General features: G+C 40.9%; 1 protein-coding gene across 1 annotated transcript in view; it reads right to left on the bottom strand.

Annotated features, from left to right (window-relative positions):
• The window catches only part of TLDC2 (TBC/LysM-associated domain containing 2), a 70,182-nt gene that overhangs the window by 1,363 nt on the left and 52,591 nt on the right, over positions 1 to 16,228 (bottom strand). Inside the window, exons 2-6 of the mRNA XM_012553372.3 lie at positions 7,820 to 7,912; positions 5,491 to 5,640; positions 5,002 to 5,154; positions 3,642 to 3,737; positions 934 to 1,007 (exon numbers count right to left, since the gene is read on the bottom strand). Coding sequence (XP_012408826.1) covers positions 934 to 1,007; positions 3,642 to 3,737; positions 5,002 to 5,154; positions 5,491 to 5,640; positions 7,820 to 7,852 — 506 coding nt within the window. The 5' untranslated portion in view covers positions 7,853 to 7,912. The remainder of the gene's footprint in view (positions 1 to 933; positions 1,008 to 3,641; positions 3,738 to 5,001; positions 5,155 to 5,490; positions 5,641 to 7,819; positions 7,913 to 16,228) is intronic.

The raw sequence follows: 16,228 nt of genomic DNA, 5'->3' as shown, positions 1-16,228 counted from the left end.
GAGACAAAAAAAAAAAAAAAACCTGGTCATCAGGAATGCTTCTGGTTCTCATGACCAAACCACATTTGACTTAAATACTCCTGACTGACAATTGGGGGCATCCCCCATCAAAGCTTTGATGTGATGGATGATGTGTTTTTAAGGCTCTGAACATCCCTTATTTGTACCCTCTTTCTGTTTTTTTTTCTGCCAGCTGTCACTCCCCAAGTCAGATACCCATAAGATAGAATGGATTCTTGGGCAGCTAGCTACACTACAGAGGGCATTTGCAATGTTCAGTTTTTTAAAAAAATTTTTATTGATGTAGTTTTTACATCATCTACATTTCACAAATGTTCATCCTCTCCCTTTTAGAGAATCATCCTGTATGTTAAAATAAAAATAAAAGGCAGGAGGAGGGGGCAGGAAAACAATTTAACAAAACTGATCTAAAAATGTTTATCTGTGTTTTCCATATTCAGACCCACACCTCTTATTTGCAGTATTTTAAAAGGCCATGTTTAACTATCAAGGAACGAACTTGTAATGTTGAGTCTTCAGGTGTCAGTGATAAAAGAAACATAGGAGACCTATTTGAGTCAGAATTCTGTTGCCCCTTATGTCTTGTCTATTGTATCTGTAGGTTAAATTGGTCTTGTTTATGTTCAAGTCTCAGTTCCTTTGGTGTTATCCTCTTGCTGAGGAGATCTCTAAGGTCACCCTTGACACCTGCCTTGTAGTGCTCACGTTTGCTTCCAGTGGAAGGGGAAGGATGGAACTTAATAAACTGTTCTGCTGTTCACACCCTGTAGGAATTGTTTTATCTCCAACTCTGCTAATTTTGAGCAACCGTCTGGCAAGATCTATAGATTTAGCCAGCCCCTTTGTCTTATAAAGAGCAGGGAATAAGAACACAACACCCCTGAGACCCAGCAAGATTTATAGAAGGCCTACCTGCCACTGCCCATCACCAGCAAGTCCAGGTCTCCTTTCACAAAGAAAGAATTACTTCCCGTCCACTTAAATACCTGCAACCAGAAAAACTTGTTAGTGATGTGGACCTCAGCACTTAGCAGTACCACTGGTGGCCACTTGATGGCAAGAGTTGGAAGGAAAGCTTCGGCCTGTCCCCAGCATTTCTCTGATTTTAGAATTCTGGCAGATCATTTTCCCATCCCAGGTAAGAGAAAGCTATATGGGAAAAGATTAGGGTTGATGAGAAATGCTGACCTTCAACCCCAGGCCTCTCATTTGCTGGCTGGCAAAGGTTGTAGGAAGCCCTGGAGGCAAGAACCTCCCCCCCCCCCCCCCCCCCCGAGACTGAGTTTCCTCATTTTAAAAATGAAGATGATGATCTTTGGCCTGCCTATCTCATAGCATTTTTACCAAGATTAAAAGCAATCAAAGGTGTACATGAAGTTTTTGAGGCTTTGTTTGGTTTTTTTGAAGGGCCAGATTATTGAAAGGACAGCTAGGTTGTAGGAAGCCCTGGAGGCAAGAACCTCCCCAGTTCAAATTTGGCTTCAGACACTAGAATTGGGGCAAGGCACTTAAACCTCATTTGCCTCAGTTTCCTCATCTGTAAAATGAGCTGGAAAAGGAAATGGCCAACCATTCTAGTATCTTTGCCAAGAAAACCCAAAAGGGGTCAGCAAGAGTTGAACATGGCAGAAAAAAACAATAGCTAGTTTTACTGTAACATAGAGTTCATGATATGGTGTGGCTTGAAAAATGCTGGAAAGCTAGGTAGGAACCAAGTTGTAAAAAACCTAAATGACAAGCTAAGAAAATTGTTTCATCCTAAATACAATGGGGAACCACTGAAGGTTAATTTTGGTGGTGTTTTTTAAGCAAAGAGTTGTCTCTATCATTAGACCTTAGCAAAGTTATTTTGACAATAATCATAAGCAGAACTTATAAGGCATTTTAAGATCTGCAGAGCCAAATATTACATTTTTATCCTTACAACAATCTTGGGAGGAAATATTATCTCCACTGTACAGATGAAGAAGCTGAGGGAGCCAAAAATCAAATGACTTGCTCAGGGATACAACTGGTGTGAGAAGTAGGATTTGAACTCGGGTCTTCCACTGGATATACTTTACTACCTAAATTCTGATAAACTTGTGATAGAAAGTGCCATTTACAAGAGGGTGGAATGTGGATCAAAGCATAGTATTTTCACCTCCTATGGTTTGCTTGATTTTTTTTTCTTTCTCATTTTTTCCCCCTTTTTGATCTGAGTTTTCTTGTATGGCATGATGAATATGAAAATATATGTAGAAGAATCGCTTGCTGTCTTGGGGAGGGGAGAGATAAGAAAGAGGGAGAAAAATTTAGAATGCAAAATTTTGCAAAGGCAAATGTTGAAAACTATCTGCATTTATTTGAAATAATATTTATTTTTAATAAATAAATTTAAAATAAAATTATATTTTAAATATAAAATATTTTAAAATTTAAAAAAATTCCACAAATGTTCATTCAACCTAAAAAAATTTTTTTTAACCACCTAGTAGCCTCCGTTTCATTATCTTTAAAGCAATAGAATTGGATTCCTCTGAAGTGCTTTCCACTCTAATTTGATCCCATGACTAGATCCAGGGATGAGGAAGCTATATGGCTTAGTGGTATAAGAAGAGCCATAAAGGAGGTTACTGCAATAATCTTGTTTTTATGCCAGTGAGAATTTTTACTAAGGTAAATCCACTTCAGAGGTTGATTTCTTGATAACTGAGTCACTCACCTGCTTAGTAAATTCCAGGGCTCATTTTTAACTTAGCTGGGAGTGTTGGGAGTAGGGTAGAGTTATGGATTTGCACGTGAGATAGACATATACATAGGTATGGAGTTAATAGCAAAGCCAAGATTAAATAAAACCTAGTCCCATATAGCAAACCACTTCTCAGGATTGCTACGTTCAAATACCTTTGCTCGGTCATTTTTCAGTTATGTCTGAATCTTCGTGACTCCGTTAGGGGTTTTCTTGTCAGAGATCTTGCAGTGGTTTGCCATTTCCTTCTCATTTTACAGATGAGAAAACTGAGGCAGACAGGGTGAAGTGACTTGTCCAGGATCACACAGCTGGCAAGTGTCTGAGGCTGGATTTGAACTTGGGAAGATGAGTCTTCTTGACTCCAGGCCTAGAACTCTGCACTGTGGCACCACCTAGTAGGCCTCTGTTCAAATAGCTTATCATAAGTCTCCTGCTTGGCCCTGAAGAACAACTAAGACCACTGCAGGGAAGTTACAGAGAAGGACAGTGGTTCAGTAAAGGGCTAACTTTGGGGCAAAGTGGATGGAGCACTGGCTCTGGAGTTGGAAGACCCGAATTCACATCCAGCCTCACAATATTACTAGCTGTGTGACTCTGGACACATAGACTTCAAAAATCCTGATTGCCTTTAAAAAAATTTTTTTAATTCCCCAAGTGTTAAAGCTAACCAATAATAAAATAGGCAGCTTTTCCGGGTATGGCCGTTGGACGGCATCACAAGGTGGTCTGCCCTGTTTCTAGTTCCCTGTCTTCAGCCCTGGGAGCTCCTGGCTCAGATGGACCCTATGGCCCTTTTAGTGCCCACTCTTCCCTTTCCCCTCATTGGCAAAGTTGTGTCCATGGGGACAGAGGCCCCGGGGGAGACTCCCAGACCTGGGGAGTGTACCTTCAGATGTGGGGAGAAGGAGAACAGGAAGGTTTCTCCAGTGCCATAAAAACAGCTGCTGACCCGGAGGGCTGTCGAGGAGAAGGCACCAAATATCTGGAACAGGAAGCAGAAACATGGCTGGTGTCTGCCCAGGCCTTGCGAGGAGAGGAGGGAGGGTCCTTAGGGAATCTTTCGCCAAGGAATGTCCCATCCCTGCCCCTACCCAAGCCTGGTTCTTAGTGAAGGACTGCGGATGCTCGGATCTGTAACTAGTGCCGATCCCTCCACACACAGAGCGTCCCTGAGCCTATGCAGGTTTCCTGCCTGGGATGCCCTTCCCTTCTCTTATTAAAACTGTTGCTACTGTGGCTCTTTTCTACAGTGAGGTGATTCAGGCCAGTCCCAATGGTCTTGTGACGAAGAGAGCCATCTGCACCACAAGAGAGGACCGTGGGGACTGAGTGTGGATCACAACACAGCATTTTCTCCTTTCTAGTGTTGTTTGCTTGCTTTTTGTTTTCTTTCTCATTTTTTCTCCTTTTTGAGCTGATTTTTCTTGTGCAGCAAGATAAATGTGGAAAGGTGTTTAGAAAAATTGCACATGTTTAACGTACATTGGATTATTTGCCATCTAGAGGAGGGGAGAGGGGAAAGAGAAGGGAAAATAATTGGGACACAAAATTATGCCAAGATGAATGTTGAAAATTATCTATGCAAAGAATTATCCATGTGTATGTTTTGAAAAATAAAAAGCTTCAATAAAAGGAAAAAAAGAAAATTATGCACATTTTTAAAAATAAAAAGCTTTAATTTTTAAAAAAATGCTCTCATCCTTAAAGATCTAGGATGTATAATCTCCCCTCTAGGGAATCATTCCAACTGCTCCAACCCATGCTGAACATTTACAACGTTTGGAGTTTGAAACATGCAGTTAGTTCCAAATTACATACTGTCTTGTCTTTTTTCCTAATTGTGGACAAGTTCTGCTTCCCCACTAGATACACCATGAGCTCTTCAAAGACAAGGATTGTTTCTTTTTTTCCCCTTCCTAACATTGGAACTGAGTGAGCCCAGAGCTAAATATACCAAAAGTTCTCAAGAGATGCTTTTTTAAAAAAAACTTTTTTTTTAAAAAATTAAAAATCTTCCTCCCTCCAAAAGAGAGATTGTTGATGAGTTGATGTATCCTTTCTTCTACCCTGTCCTTTTCTTGGGGAATATAGGTGAGGGTGCTTCTGGAGAGACTGCCTCCAGAGAAAGAACCTCATCTCAGGTGGGGGCAGGAAGACCCCGGCGGGACCTCCTTCACCACTCAAGCCTCCGTCTTAGCCCAGGCCTCCGGAAGACTTCCAGCACCACTAGGCCGGACCCCACTTACCTGCCCGTCCCTGTCCCTGAGGACTAGTAGCACAGGGGAGCTCTGGCCCTCCATCCTCCGATACAAGCTCTTCAGGCTGAAACCATCCCTTGCAGTGCAGTAAACGAGAGTCCAGGAGTAGCCAGTGAACCGAGGGGGAAAGTGGGGGATGAGCTGGGGACAGAAGGAGGATGTGAAGGGGTATTCTTCCTCAGCCAAGGTTAGGGAAGGATTGGGAGACCAGCGGGACTCGGGCCAGGAATGGAAACCCAGGGAGGCTGCCAGAACCACTGCTTCCCGTTCTCTGCCTCAGGGCAGCCATGGGGAGGGGTAGCACCTTTGAGCCCCAAACCACTAGTGAGTCAGGTGGGACCAACATGTCACAGATGGGGAAAACAGCAAAACAACAGGTCCTGTTTCCCACAGCAAGTTAAATGACAGAGCCAGGATAACAACCTAGGCCTCCCCCAGGCTCGGATCCAAAGGCCATCACCCAAGCTGTAGCCATACCTGCCTGAATTCCTCCGCATGAAGGACTTTGCTCTCTCCCAGGGAGGGGACCCAAGCCTCCTCAATGCCGGGGCCATGGGCAGTTGGCACAAATTGGGGCACAGGCTCGTCCTCAGCCTCTCCTGGCAGTGGGTCGTCTGGTTGGCTGGGCTGTGGGAGACAGACAGCATGGACAGGAAAGCAGGGGGGAAGGCTGCCTGTGGATATTAAGTCCTAGAGACTTTAGAGACCATCTTATTTGAATCTCATTTTATGAGGCGAAATAATTTCCCTAAAAACACATGGGGTGAAACTGGGTCTCTGATACAGATAGGTCTGAAGCCTCCCACACGTTTAGCCCCTGCCTCTTTCCAGCTTCTACCATTGCCTCCCAGTTCTGGCGCCTATGGGACCATTTCATGAGACCCTTGAAGGCCGCAGGCTGCTCATACCCCCAGGATGGGCTTTCTGCTCAGGGGCAGCCTCCCTCCAGCCCAGCTTCTCCTTCTCCCCAAGGGAAAGCAACTCCCAAGTCCCAAGGACATAAATTTCCCCAGCAACCTGGGGAGGAACATGGGGACATTTTCCGTGGAGCTGGGCCCAGCTGAGGTTGGTGTCCTAACATAGGGACACTGAGACCTCTGGTGATCCCACAGGCAAGGTTTCTCTGTTCCTGGCTCCCCTGGGCTTGCGCTGTTCTAGGGAAGAGGTCAGATTACAGGTTTAAAGGCAGGTGCCAGCACATCCAGAATCCCTGCCCTTCTTGTACCCACAGTCTCTCCTCTGCAGGTGTCAAGGACAAAGGCCTTATAACTCTGTATGTGTACACAGATGTACAAATATAAGCTCATATACATCATCGAGTATGAAAGAGACCTAGATTTAGAATCAGAGAAGTGGTTTCAAATACAGCCTTGGTCACTTACTATTTGATTTTTTCCCCCCTCTCTGGGTATCAGTTTCTTTATCTCTCAAATGAGGAAATTGGACTAAATAAAGTATTCTTAATCTAGAGTCCATGAACTTGGATGGGGAAAAAAATGACATCTTTATTTTTACTAACAATTTATCATTTTCTTCAATTCTGAATGTAGGCCACAAACCACAAAAGTATTAGTAATGCCTGTGACTTTGTCACCAAGAGAAATCGCAAATATTTTCATAGCCCATTAAAATCATTGGAGATATTTTGAAAGATCAGTATGTTCAGCACTACTTTGAAGTTATAATTATTAGACCCTTCATTTTATCTATATTTGAAATATATGACCTTGTCATTTAAGGCAGATAAGCGGTATAGGAAATAGAAAGAACAAAGATCAAATCCTATTTTAGATACTTACTAGCTATGTGACCCTGGGCAAGTCACTTTACTTCTACTTGCTTCAGTTTCTTCATCTGTAAAATGGAGTTACTACCTACCTCACAGGGGTATTGTGAAGATCAAGTGAGATAGCATTTACACAAAGCTTACAAAGATTAACAAAGCTCTTTGCAGACTTAGAGCTTTGTAAATGTTAGCCATTATTATTAATGTAGAAGCACATGAGACAACCATATCACAAACTTGTTTCTGAAAAATATTTTGATAATGATATTTCAACATAATTGATTTCTTTTATAATCCTGTGCAATTTTTTATGTATTTAAAAATATTATCCTGAGAAGGCCGTAACAGGTTTCGCTAGAGTGCCCAGGACACCAATGGGAGACTAAATGGGCTTTACAATCCCTTCTTGGGCTAACCCTGTCGTGTGTGTGTGTATGTGTGTGCGTGTTTGTGTGTGTGTGTGTGTGTATGTGAGAGAGAGAGAGAGAGTGTGTGTGTGTGTGTGTGTGTGTGTGTGTGCCCTCTCCAGTCAGCCTGATTCCTACCCTGTAGCCCTTTTCCAGCCCCTCCAGGTGCCCCTTGCAGAGCCTGGCCCCTGCAAATAGAGGGCACATTCTTCCCCTCCCCCAGGCCCGGTTCCAGCTACCTGGAAGGCAGTGTCAGCCCAGGCCCGGCCCAGGGCATGGCGGGGGGGGGGGAGGGGGGGGAGCTTCAGCAAGACCTCCTGTGGGGCTGCTCCCCTCCCAGGGAGGGACAGGGATCCCAGTGCCTAGTCCCCCCACCCACAGCTCTCCCTGACCCTCCCTACCCGACGGTGGGAGGGTTAAAGGGAAGGGAAAGGCATCTGGCTGTGGGCCGAGGCTAAGGCAGGGATGCCGAGGGGTTAGTGAGAGCCAGGGGAGGCCGGGCCTTGGGAGAAGCAATGGGGTGAGCCGCCCCGCCTCCCAGCCGGCACTGGGCATCCGCCGCTTTAAGCTCGGGGAGGCTGGGGGGCGATGGGGAGAGGGGGACGCCACCTACCAGCTGGGTGTACCGCCATCGGAGCCCTCTCATCCTGCTGCCTGGGGCCAGGCCGGCTGGGTCATGGGCAGCTCAGGGCGGGGCAGAGAGGAGCTGAGGGAGAAAGGAAAGGGAGCACCTGGTTGGTGGATGACACTCTGGGCTCGGCAGAGCTGCCCTTTGCAACCTTCCCAGCCTCACCCTGCCACAGGCAACTCCTGCCCCACTCCTGCTCTCTTGGTAGGGCTGGGCACAGGCTGCAGGCCTTCTCTCCCAGGAAGCCTGCCCACAGGACTCCGGAGAGTCTTACTGACATCTGAACCTTAGTAAGAACCTACTCTAGTCCCTTTATTTTATTGAGGGAAAAACAGACTGTGAGAAAAAGGGAGACTCATAGCTAATTAAGAGCAAAACTGGGATTAGAACTCAATTTTCCTGACTTTTAGCAAGCTTTTAAATCCCCTCTCAATCATCCCTTCTCCCTCACTGCTATGTCACCCCATCTCTTCGCTCCTTCAAACATGGCAAGATTTTTCCCTACCTTAACAAAAGCAGGTGTAATCTTGGCAACAAGATTATACGATGTTCAGTTCTGATGGACATGGCTCTTCTCAACAGTTCCAATGATCTTATGATGAAGAGAGCCATTTGTACCCAAAGAGAGGATTGTAGTAACTGAATGTAGATCACAACATATTTTCACTTTTTTTGTTGTTGTTTGCTTGCATTTTGTTTTCTTTCTCATTTTTTCCCTTTTTGAGCTGATTTTTCTTGTGCACCATGATAATTGTGGATATACGTATAGAAGAATTGCACTTGTTTAACACATATTTAATTACTTGCCATCTAGGGGAAAGGTGAGGGGAAGGGAAGAAAAAAATTTGGAGCACAAGAGTTTGCAAGGATGAATGTTGAAAATTATTCATGCATATGTTTTGAAACTAAAAAGCTTTAATAAAACAAATAAATAAATAAATAAATAAGAAATCAGGGCAGCTAGATGATGCAATGGAGAAAGCACCCACCCTGGAGTCAGGAGGACCTGAGTTCAAATGTGGCCTCAGACACTTAACACTTTCTAGTTGTATTACCCTGAGCAAGCCACACCATCCCAATTGACTTGCTAAAAGGAAAAAAAAAGCCTTCCTTTGACCATGTCATCCCCTCAAGCTATCCTATGCCTCCCTTCCCTGCTAAATTCCTAGAAAAAAGTGGTCTATACTTTCTGCCTCCATTTCTTCTCCACCATCTTTCCTACATTCCTGTCCTTGGACCTGTTCCTGACTCTTGGGACTTCACCTTGTTCCCAGCATCTCTCTCATCCCAGAAGATACCTTTACTCTTGTTACCCTCTGCCAATGGGGGAACTCTTGTAAGGACCTCATTCTAAGGACATGCCCTGGTCAGCCAGCATCTCTCCCTGCTCTGCCTTCTCTTCTCCAGACTTCTCCATCATGTCCCCTTCCCTCCCGTCCCCTTGATTCTCAGTAAGTTGGAGGGCTAGAGGCGTGGAGCACCAAGATCCTCTTCTGGAGGAAAGAAACTGAATTTCCAGCTCATTCTATTTTGCATTTGTAGCGCCCCTGCACAAGATCCCAGGATGAGTCAATCATTTCTCATGCCAGTATTGTGCTGCTAACTTAAGCCTTATCTCAGCCTCTTCTCACTCCTGATCGGAGGGTCTTCCTTTGTGGAGGGCAGACATGGATTTGTGATGTTTTCCCCTCAGGGCAGATGACTCCCAAATCCGTCTCCCAGTCCTAGGCGTCCCTCTGAACCGGCTCACTTCTCACAGATGTGCCGGAGACCTTCCCTTATCCATGCCCTCGGCACCCCACGTCCCATTGCCCGATGGAAGTACGCTACTATTATTGCTACGATCATGCTTGTTGCTATTATTCCTATTATTGGGCATAGGGACTGGACTGTGATTCCTGTGGTACAGGGAACTTCAGGAGGAGAAAGTTACTTCTATGACTGGATAGCTTGAGACCTGCCTAGAGTACTGAGAGGACCGCTGGGGGGCTCCATAGTGCACAGAGCGCCCGCCTGGAGTCCGGAGGACTGCCAGCCTCAGACACTAGCCTGTGACTCTGGGCAAGTCACTCAATCCTGTCTGCCTCCGTTTCCTCATCTGTAAAATGAGCCAGAGAAGAAACTGGCAAACCATTCTTTATCTTTGCCAAGAAAACTCCAAATGTGGTCACAAAGAGTCAGACGTGACTGAAATGGCTACAAGAGCATCCAGAAATTAGTCTCACAACCAGTATATATAGTCTGTATAACAGTATAGGCACTGGAAGCAGGTCTTCTAGGTCTTCAGGGCTTGTTTTCTATCCAATACAACGTAACACCTGGTTATTATAGCTATTTATATTAACACCAGTTACTATCCATTCATAAAGTAGTATCTCTATAATATTTATTATATTATATTATATGTATTTGTTACTGGTTTTTATTCATAAAATAGTATCTCTATAGTATTTATATTATATATGTATTTGTTACCAGGTTTTATTCATAAAGTAGTATCTCTATAATATTTACTATATCATATTATATATATATTATCAACTTTTATTCATAAAGTAATATCTCCATAGTATTTATTATTCATATGTATTTATTATCAGCTTTTATTCATCAAGTAGTATCTCTATAGAATTTATTATATTATATTATATTATATGTGTATTTATTATCGTCTTTTATTTATCAGGTATTATCTCTATAGAATTTATATTATATATGTATATTTATTATTGGCTTTTATTCATAAAGTAGTATCTATATAACTTATTATATTATATTATATATGTATTTATTACTGGCTTTTATTCATAAAGTAGCATCTCTATGGTATTTATTATATATTACATATGTATTTATTATCAGCTTTTATTCATAAAGTATCTCTATAATATTTATTATATTATATTATATGTATTTGTTATTGGTCTTTATTCATAAAATAGTATCTCTATAGTATTTATATTATATATGTATTTGTTATCAGCTTTTATTCATAAAGTAGTATCTCTATAATATTTACTATATCATATTATATATATTATCAACTTTTATTCATAAAGTAATATCTCCATAGTATTTATTATTCATATGTATTTATTATCAGCTTTTATTCATCAAGTAATATCTCTATAGAATTTATTATATATGTATTTGTTATTAGCTTTTATCATAAAGTAGTATCTCTATAGAACTTATATTATATTATATATGTATTTATTACTGGCTTTTATTCATAAAGTAGCATCTCTATAGTATTTATTATATATTATATTACATATGTATTTATTATCAGCTTTTATTCATAAAGTATCTCTATAATATTTATTATATTATATATATATATCAGCTTTTATTCATAAAGTAATAATTCCATAGTATTTATTATACATATGTATTTATTATCAGCTTTTATTCATAAAGTAGTATCTCTACAGAATTTATTATATTGGCTTTTATTCATAAAGTAGCATATCTATACTATTTATTATATTATATTGTATATGTATTTATTATTATCTTTTATTCATAAAGTAATATCTATATTATTTTATTATATATTATATAGATATTTATTATTGGCTTTTATTCATAAAGTAGTATCTCTATATTATTTTATAACATATGTGGTATATATTATATATATGGTATGTATTATATAATTATGTAATAAATTTATTACACAATTATATAATACATACCATTGTATCATATTATTATATTATTCATCATATTATTATAGATAGATGCTACATGTGCTACCTTAAGTATAACATTCTAAATATATTATTACTTATCTATAACCTATATAATCTAAAACATATCATTTATAGATTATCATTATTAACCATAATAGTATAATCCAGATATATTCATGATATAAATGATGGTTAACCCTCACCCCCATCATTATTGCCTTTCTGTGACCTTGTCTGTGTAATTGGGCTGATGGCTCCCCTGAGGAATGGAGGACTTTCCCCGCATCCAGGATCCTAGGCTCACTGGATTTACAGCTAAAAGAAACATAGACACTCTGGATATGCGAATTCCTTGGATATGGAATTGAGTCAAGGAACCCCAAGATCCCATCAAAAATCAACCTTCAGTCTCTCCCGGTATGTCATAGCAGAATGAAGAGCAAATTCCTGTGGGGGTAAAGCACGCTTCTATAGAGAAGATATTCACCGACAAAGCCCTCTGAGCCTCTTCTTCCAGCCTCCAGAAGTCTTGACCCTGGCAAGGTTTTCTCTGTTCGGCCAGTTCTTCTCCAGGGTGGGCAGGTTAAAGCTTACTTTTCTAGTCAGGCTTCCTCTACTCCTCTCAGTTCTGGTTCAGGTAACTGCAGAGCCGGTGTTCTTCCAGGACTCTTAAAGGAATTAGCTTAGAATCTTTCCTGCCCTTTCCAAAGCCCAGCCCCTGTTGCAGCTTCTGGTTCCAGCTGGAAAGGCTCAAGCAGTTAAGCAGTTATCAACTTACACAATAAACTTGAACTCTATAAACACACACAAATATACTCTCCTCACACTCTTACCCAGACCAAGAGCAACCAGGAGAATCCAGGGCTTCTCAGCTTCTGCAGTCCATCAATCTATCCATCCATTCAGTAAGCATTTAATGAGCAATTACTAAATGCCAGGAACTGAATGAGGCTTTAGGGACTCAGCCGGTAATGATATCACCCCTGTCCTAAAGAATGACTTATATTTTATTAGGCTAAAGTCCATTTTCCCCCCTAGAAAATAAAAATCCAGCTGAGAAATCACACTTGGACCTTCCTTCATGTTGTTGACTGAAGGTGTTGGCTCTTGTTAATAGGCTAAAAAATTGGGGAAATTTTTGTTTGACCTACAGGCATATATTTTCAAGGTTCTGTTCTACTTGGGCATAAACCAATACTTATACAAGAGATGACTTGCTGGGTAAGGAAAGAGAACGACATATTTATTCAATAATTAGGCTGATTTAAAAACAAAAAGATATTAATACAAATTAGATTAAAAACCTAATAAAGCATTAGTATCCCTGTTAGGCAAGTTGGTATAGTGGGAAATATTAGATTTTTATATTAGAGGGGATACAAATTTATAGCCTAGTTTTGAACTTATTAGCTGTGGAAATATGGTCAAGAGTCTTATTTTCCATATTTTTAAAGTAAAACAATAAAACTTGCAACATGTACGTCACAGGGTTTGTTGAGGGAAACATGTTTTGTAAACCTTAAGATGTTATATAAATATTAATGATTTCTTTTGGAAAGGGTTACCTCTTTGAGGTAGCTAATGGTACAGAGGATTGAGCTCTAGGTCTGAAATTAGAAAGCCCTTGAGTTCAAAGCCAATCTTAGATAACTTATTAGTGTGATTTTGGGCAAGTCACTTATGGGCCCCTGGCCTCAATTTCCTTATCAGCAAAATGGAGATAAAGATAACATCTATCTTACAGGATTGTTATGAGGTTAAAATCAGATTTTACATATATAAAATAGATAATTGTTTAGATGTAAAATACTTGGCAAAGCAATATATAAAATACAAATATGTGTATATATAAATATGATATAAATATTTTAAACTGCCATAAATTACTGACATGATATACCTTTCAGTCAAAGGATACTAAGGAGGAGACCCTGAAGGAGGAGCCTGGAGCCTGAAATTAGAGACTGATTGGCATAAGGATAAAGAGGTTCTGCTAAGGATTAGCAGCTTCTTCGGTGATGGAAAGAGCAGAGGAAAAGTTTCCTTTCTCAAGCTTCCAGCAGCAGGGTGAGGTGGAAAGAATCCTGACCTGGGCTCTGCCTCTAACCTTATATGTGCTGAGAAAAATCACATCCTCTCTGAACTTCTGTTTAAAAAAAAAAATCAGTAAACCATTTCCTGCCCTTTCTTTTTGCTCACATTTATATTCCTAGCACTTGCCACTGCTCCTGGTACACAGTAAGGGCTTAATAAATATTTGTTGGCTGACTGACCCTCTCTCCCAAGCTTGTTGTAAAGATCAAAGGAGATAAAAAATAGAAAATAAGAATGGATATGAGGGAGGTATTGTTGTGATTAACTAACTAGCTCTCTTATTCCCCCAGGAAGGGCGAGTCTTCTGCCCCTGTGTTCCACATGAATTCAAGGGCATGCAGAATAAACCAGGAGGGGCTAACTAGAGTGGGCTGACATTCAGGAAAGATCAGTAACCCTTCTTCTCTGAGAACCAGGGACCTGCTCCTGTGGGTCTTGTGGGGGGCACTGGGAAAGGAGCAAGAGCCCTTCACCTTCTGCCCAGCGAGGGCCCAGATCTCCTGAAGGCTGGTTCCAGGGAGGCAGTAAGACAAGGCTGGAGGAAGGGCTGGATTCCCTCCTCTGGAAGCCTGGGATCCTGGCAGGCTCTATTATGGGAATAGCAGTCGGGTGACAGGCTGTGTTGCCTGTTATAACATGGCTGTTGCAATGGGTGTTTGGTCTACAAACAGTCCATGCATCACACACCTGTCCCTCCAGTCTGCTCCCCTCCCCCTCATCCCCATGTTGTCCCATTAATTCCCATTTCTAGAGAATAACTGGAAACTTCTTGAAGCTGTTGAAGCTGTTCCAGTGGAATGTAAAGTAGCCTGGACTCAGAAGAGCTGCTTCAGCCTCTCACTTTCTTGCTATGAAAGATAAAAGTCCCAGACTAACGACCTCCGAATTTCCTTCCAGCTCTGGCCTTCTCTCTGCCATCCTTCTGAAGCATCAGAGTTCGGCAGAAGTGCTTTGGAGGTTGTGATAAAGGCCTAATTTCTAAACATAAAGAGAATTGACTCAAATTTATAAGAAATCAAGCCATTCTCCAACTGATAAATGATCAAAGAATATGAACAATTTTCAGATGAAGAAATTAAAACTATTTCTAGTCATATGAAAAAATGCTCTAAATCACTACTGATCAGAGAAATGCAAATTAAGACAACTCTGAGATACCACCACACACCTGTCAGATTGGCTAAGATGACAGGAAAAGATAATGCAGAATGTTGGAAGTGATGTGGGAAAACTGGGACACTGATGCATTGTTGGTGGAATTGTGAACGAATCTAACCATTCTGGAGAGTAGTTTGGAACTATGCCCAAAAAGTTATCAAACTGTGTATACCCTTTGATCCAGCATTGCTTCTACTGGGCTTATACCCCAAGGAGATACTAAAGAAGGGAAAGGGACCTGTATGTGCCAAAATGTTTGTGGCAGCCCTGTTTGTAGTGGCTAGAAGCTGGAAAATGAATGGATGCCCATCAATTGGAGAATGGTTGGGTAAATTGTGATATATGAATGTTATGGAATATTATTGTTCTGTAAGAAATAAGCAGCAGGATGATTTCAGAAAGGCCTGGAGAGATTTACATGAACTGATGCTGAGTGAAATGAGCAGAACCAGGAGATCATTGTACACGGCAACAAGAAGACTATATAATGATCAATTCTGATGGACGTGGCTCTCTTCAACAATGAGATGATTCAAACCAGTTCCAATGATCTTGTGATAAAGAAAGCCATCTGCACCCAAAGAGAGAATTATGGGAACTGAGGGTGGATCACAACATAACAATCTCACTTCTTTTGTTGTTGTTTGTTTGCATTTTGTTTTCTTTCTCATTTTCCCATAGAGCAATGGGCCTGGAGTCAGAAAGACTCTTCCTGAATTCAAACCTGACCTTCTACATTTAATAGCTGTGTTACCTTGGTCAAGGCATTTAACTCAGTTTTCTCCCCTGTAAAATGGACTGGAGAAGAAAATGGTAAACTGCAGTCTCTTTTCCAAGAAAACATCAAACGGAGTTATAAAGAGTTGGACACAGTTTTAATTTATATGTCATATCCTCTATTACAATGCAATTCTTTGAGGCAGGACTGTTTTTGTCTTTGTATCTTCACCACTTAGCATGGTGCCTGGGATACAGTAATTGTTTAATGAATGCTTATTGATCGCCTAATCATATAACTTCAAAAATACTACAGCAAAAATATTGTTTGATGCGCTGATTATTAATATACCTGTGTGACCATGAAAAAAAGAAAGGCCCCACATATATCAAATATTTACAGCAACACTTTTTGTAGTAGCAAAAAATTCATAAATAATAATAAAAAAAATAAATGCTTATCAAATTGTAGAATGACTAAACTAACTGGAAGACTTATACAAACTGATGCAAAGTGAAGGGAACAGAATAATAATAATAATAAAAAAGAATGAACACTACAATGGATGAAATAATAAAACAATCAAAACTAAATGGTTTAACATAAACATGGCCAAGCCTGGTCCCAATAAGGAATTATGAGAAGACATCTCATCCAGCTTCTTGCAGAGGGGAGGACTGTGGGTGAAAACCCCTGCATGTAACTTTTGAGATATATTCTCTAATCTTA

Source organism: Sarcophilus harrisii, chromosome 2 (genome assembly GCF_902635505.1).
Source record: "Sarcophilus harrisii chromosome 2, mSarHar1.11, whole genome shotgun sequence".
Taxonomy (NCBI): Eukaryota; Metazoa; Chordata; class Mammalia; order Dasyuromorphia; family Dasyuridae; genus Sarcophilus; species Sarcophilus harrisii.
The sequence above is the reverse complement of the archived record's forward strand: the minus strand, read 5'-3'. Positions and strand labels throughout refer to the sequence as shown.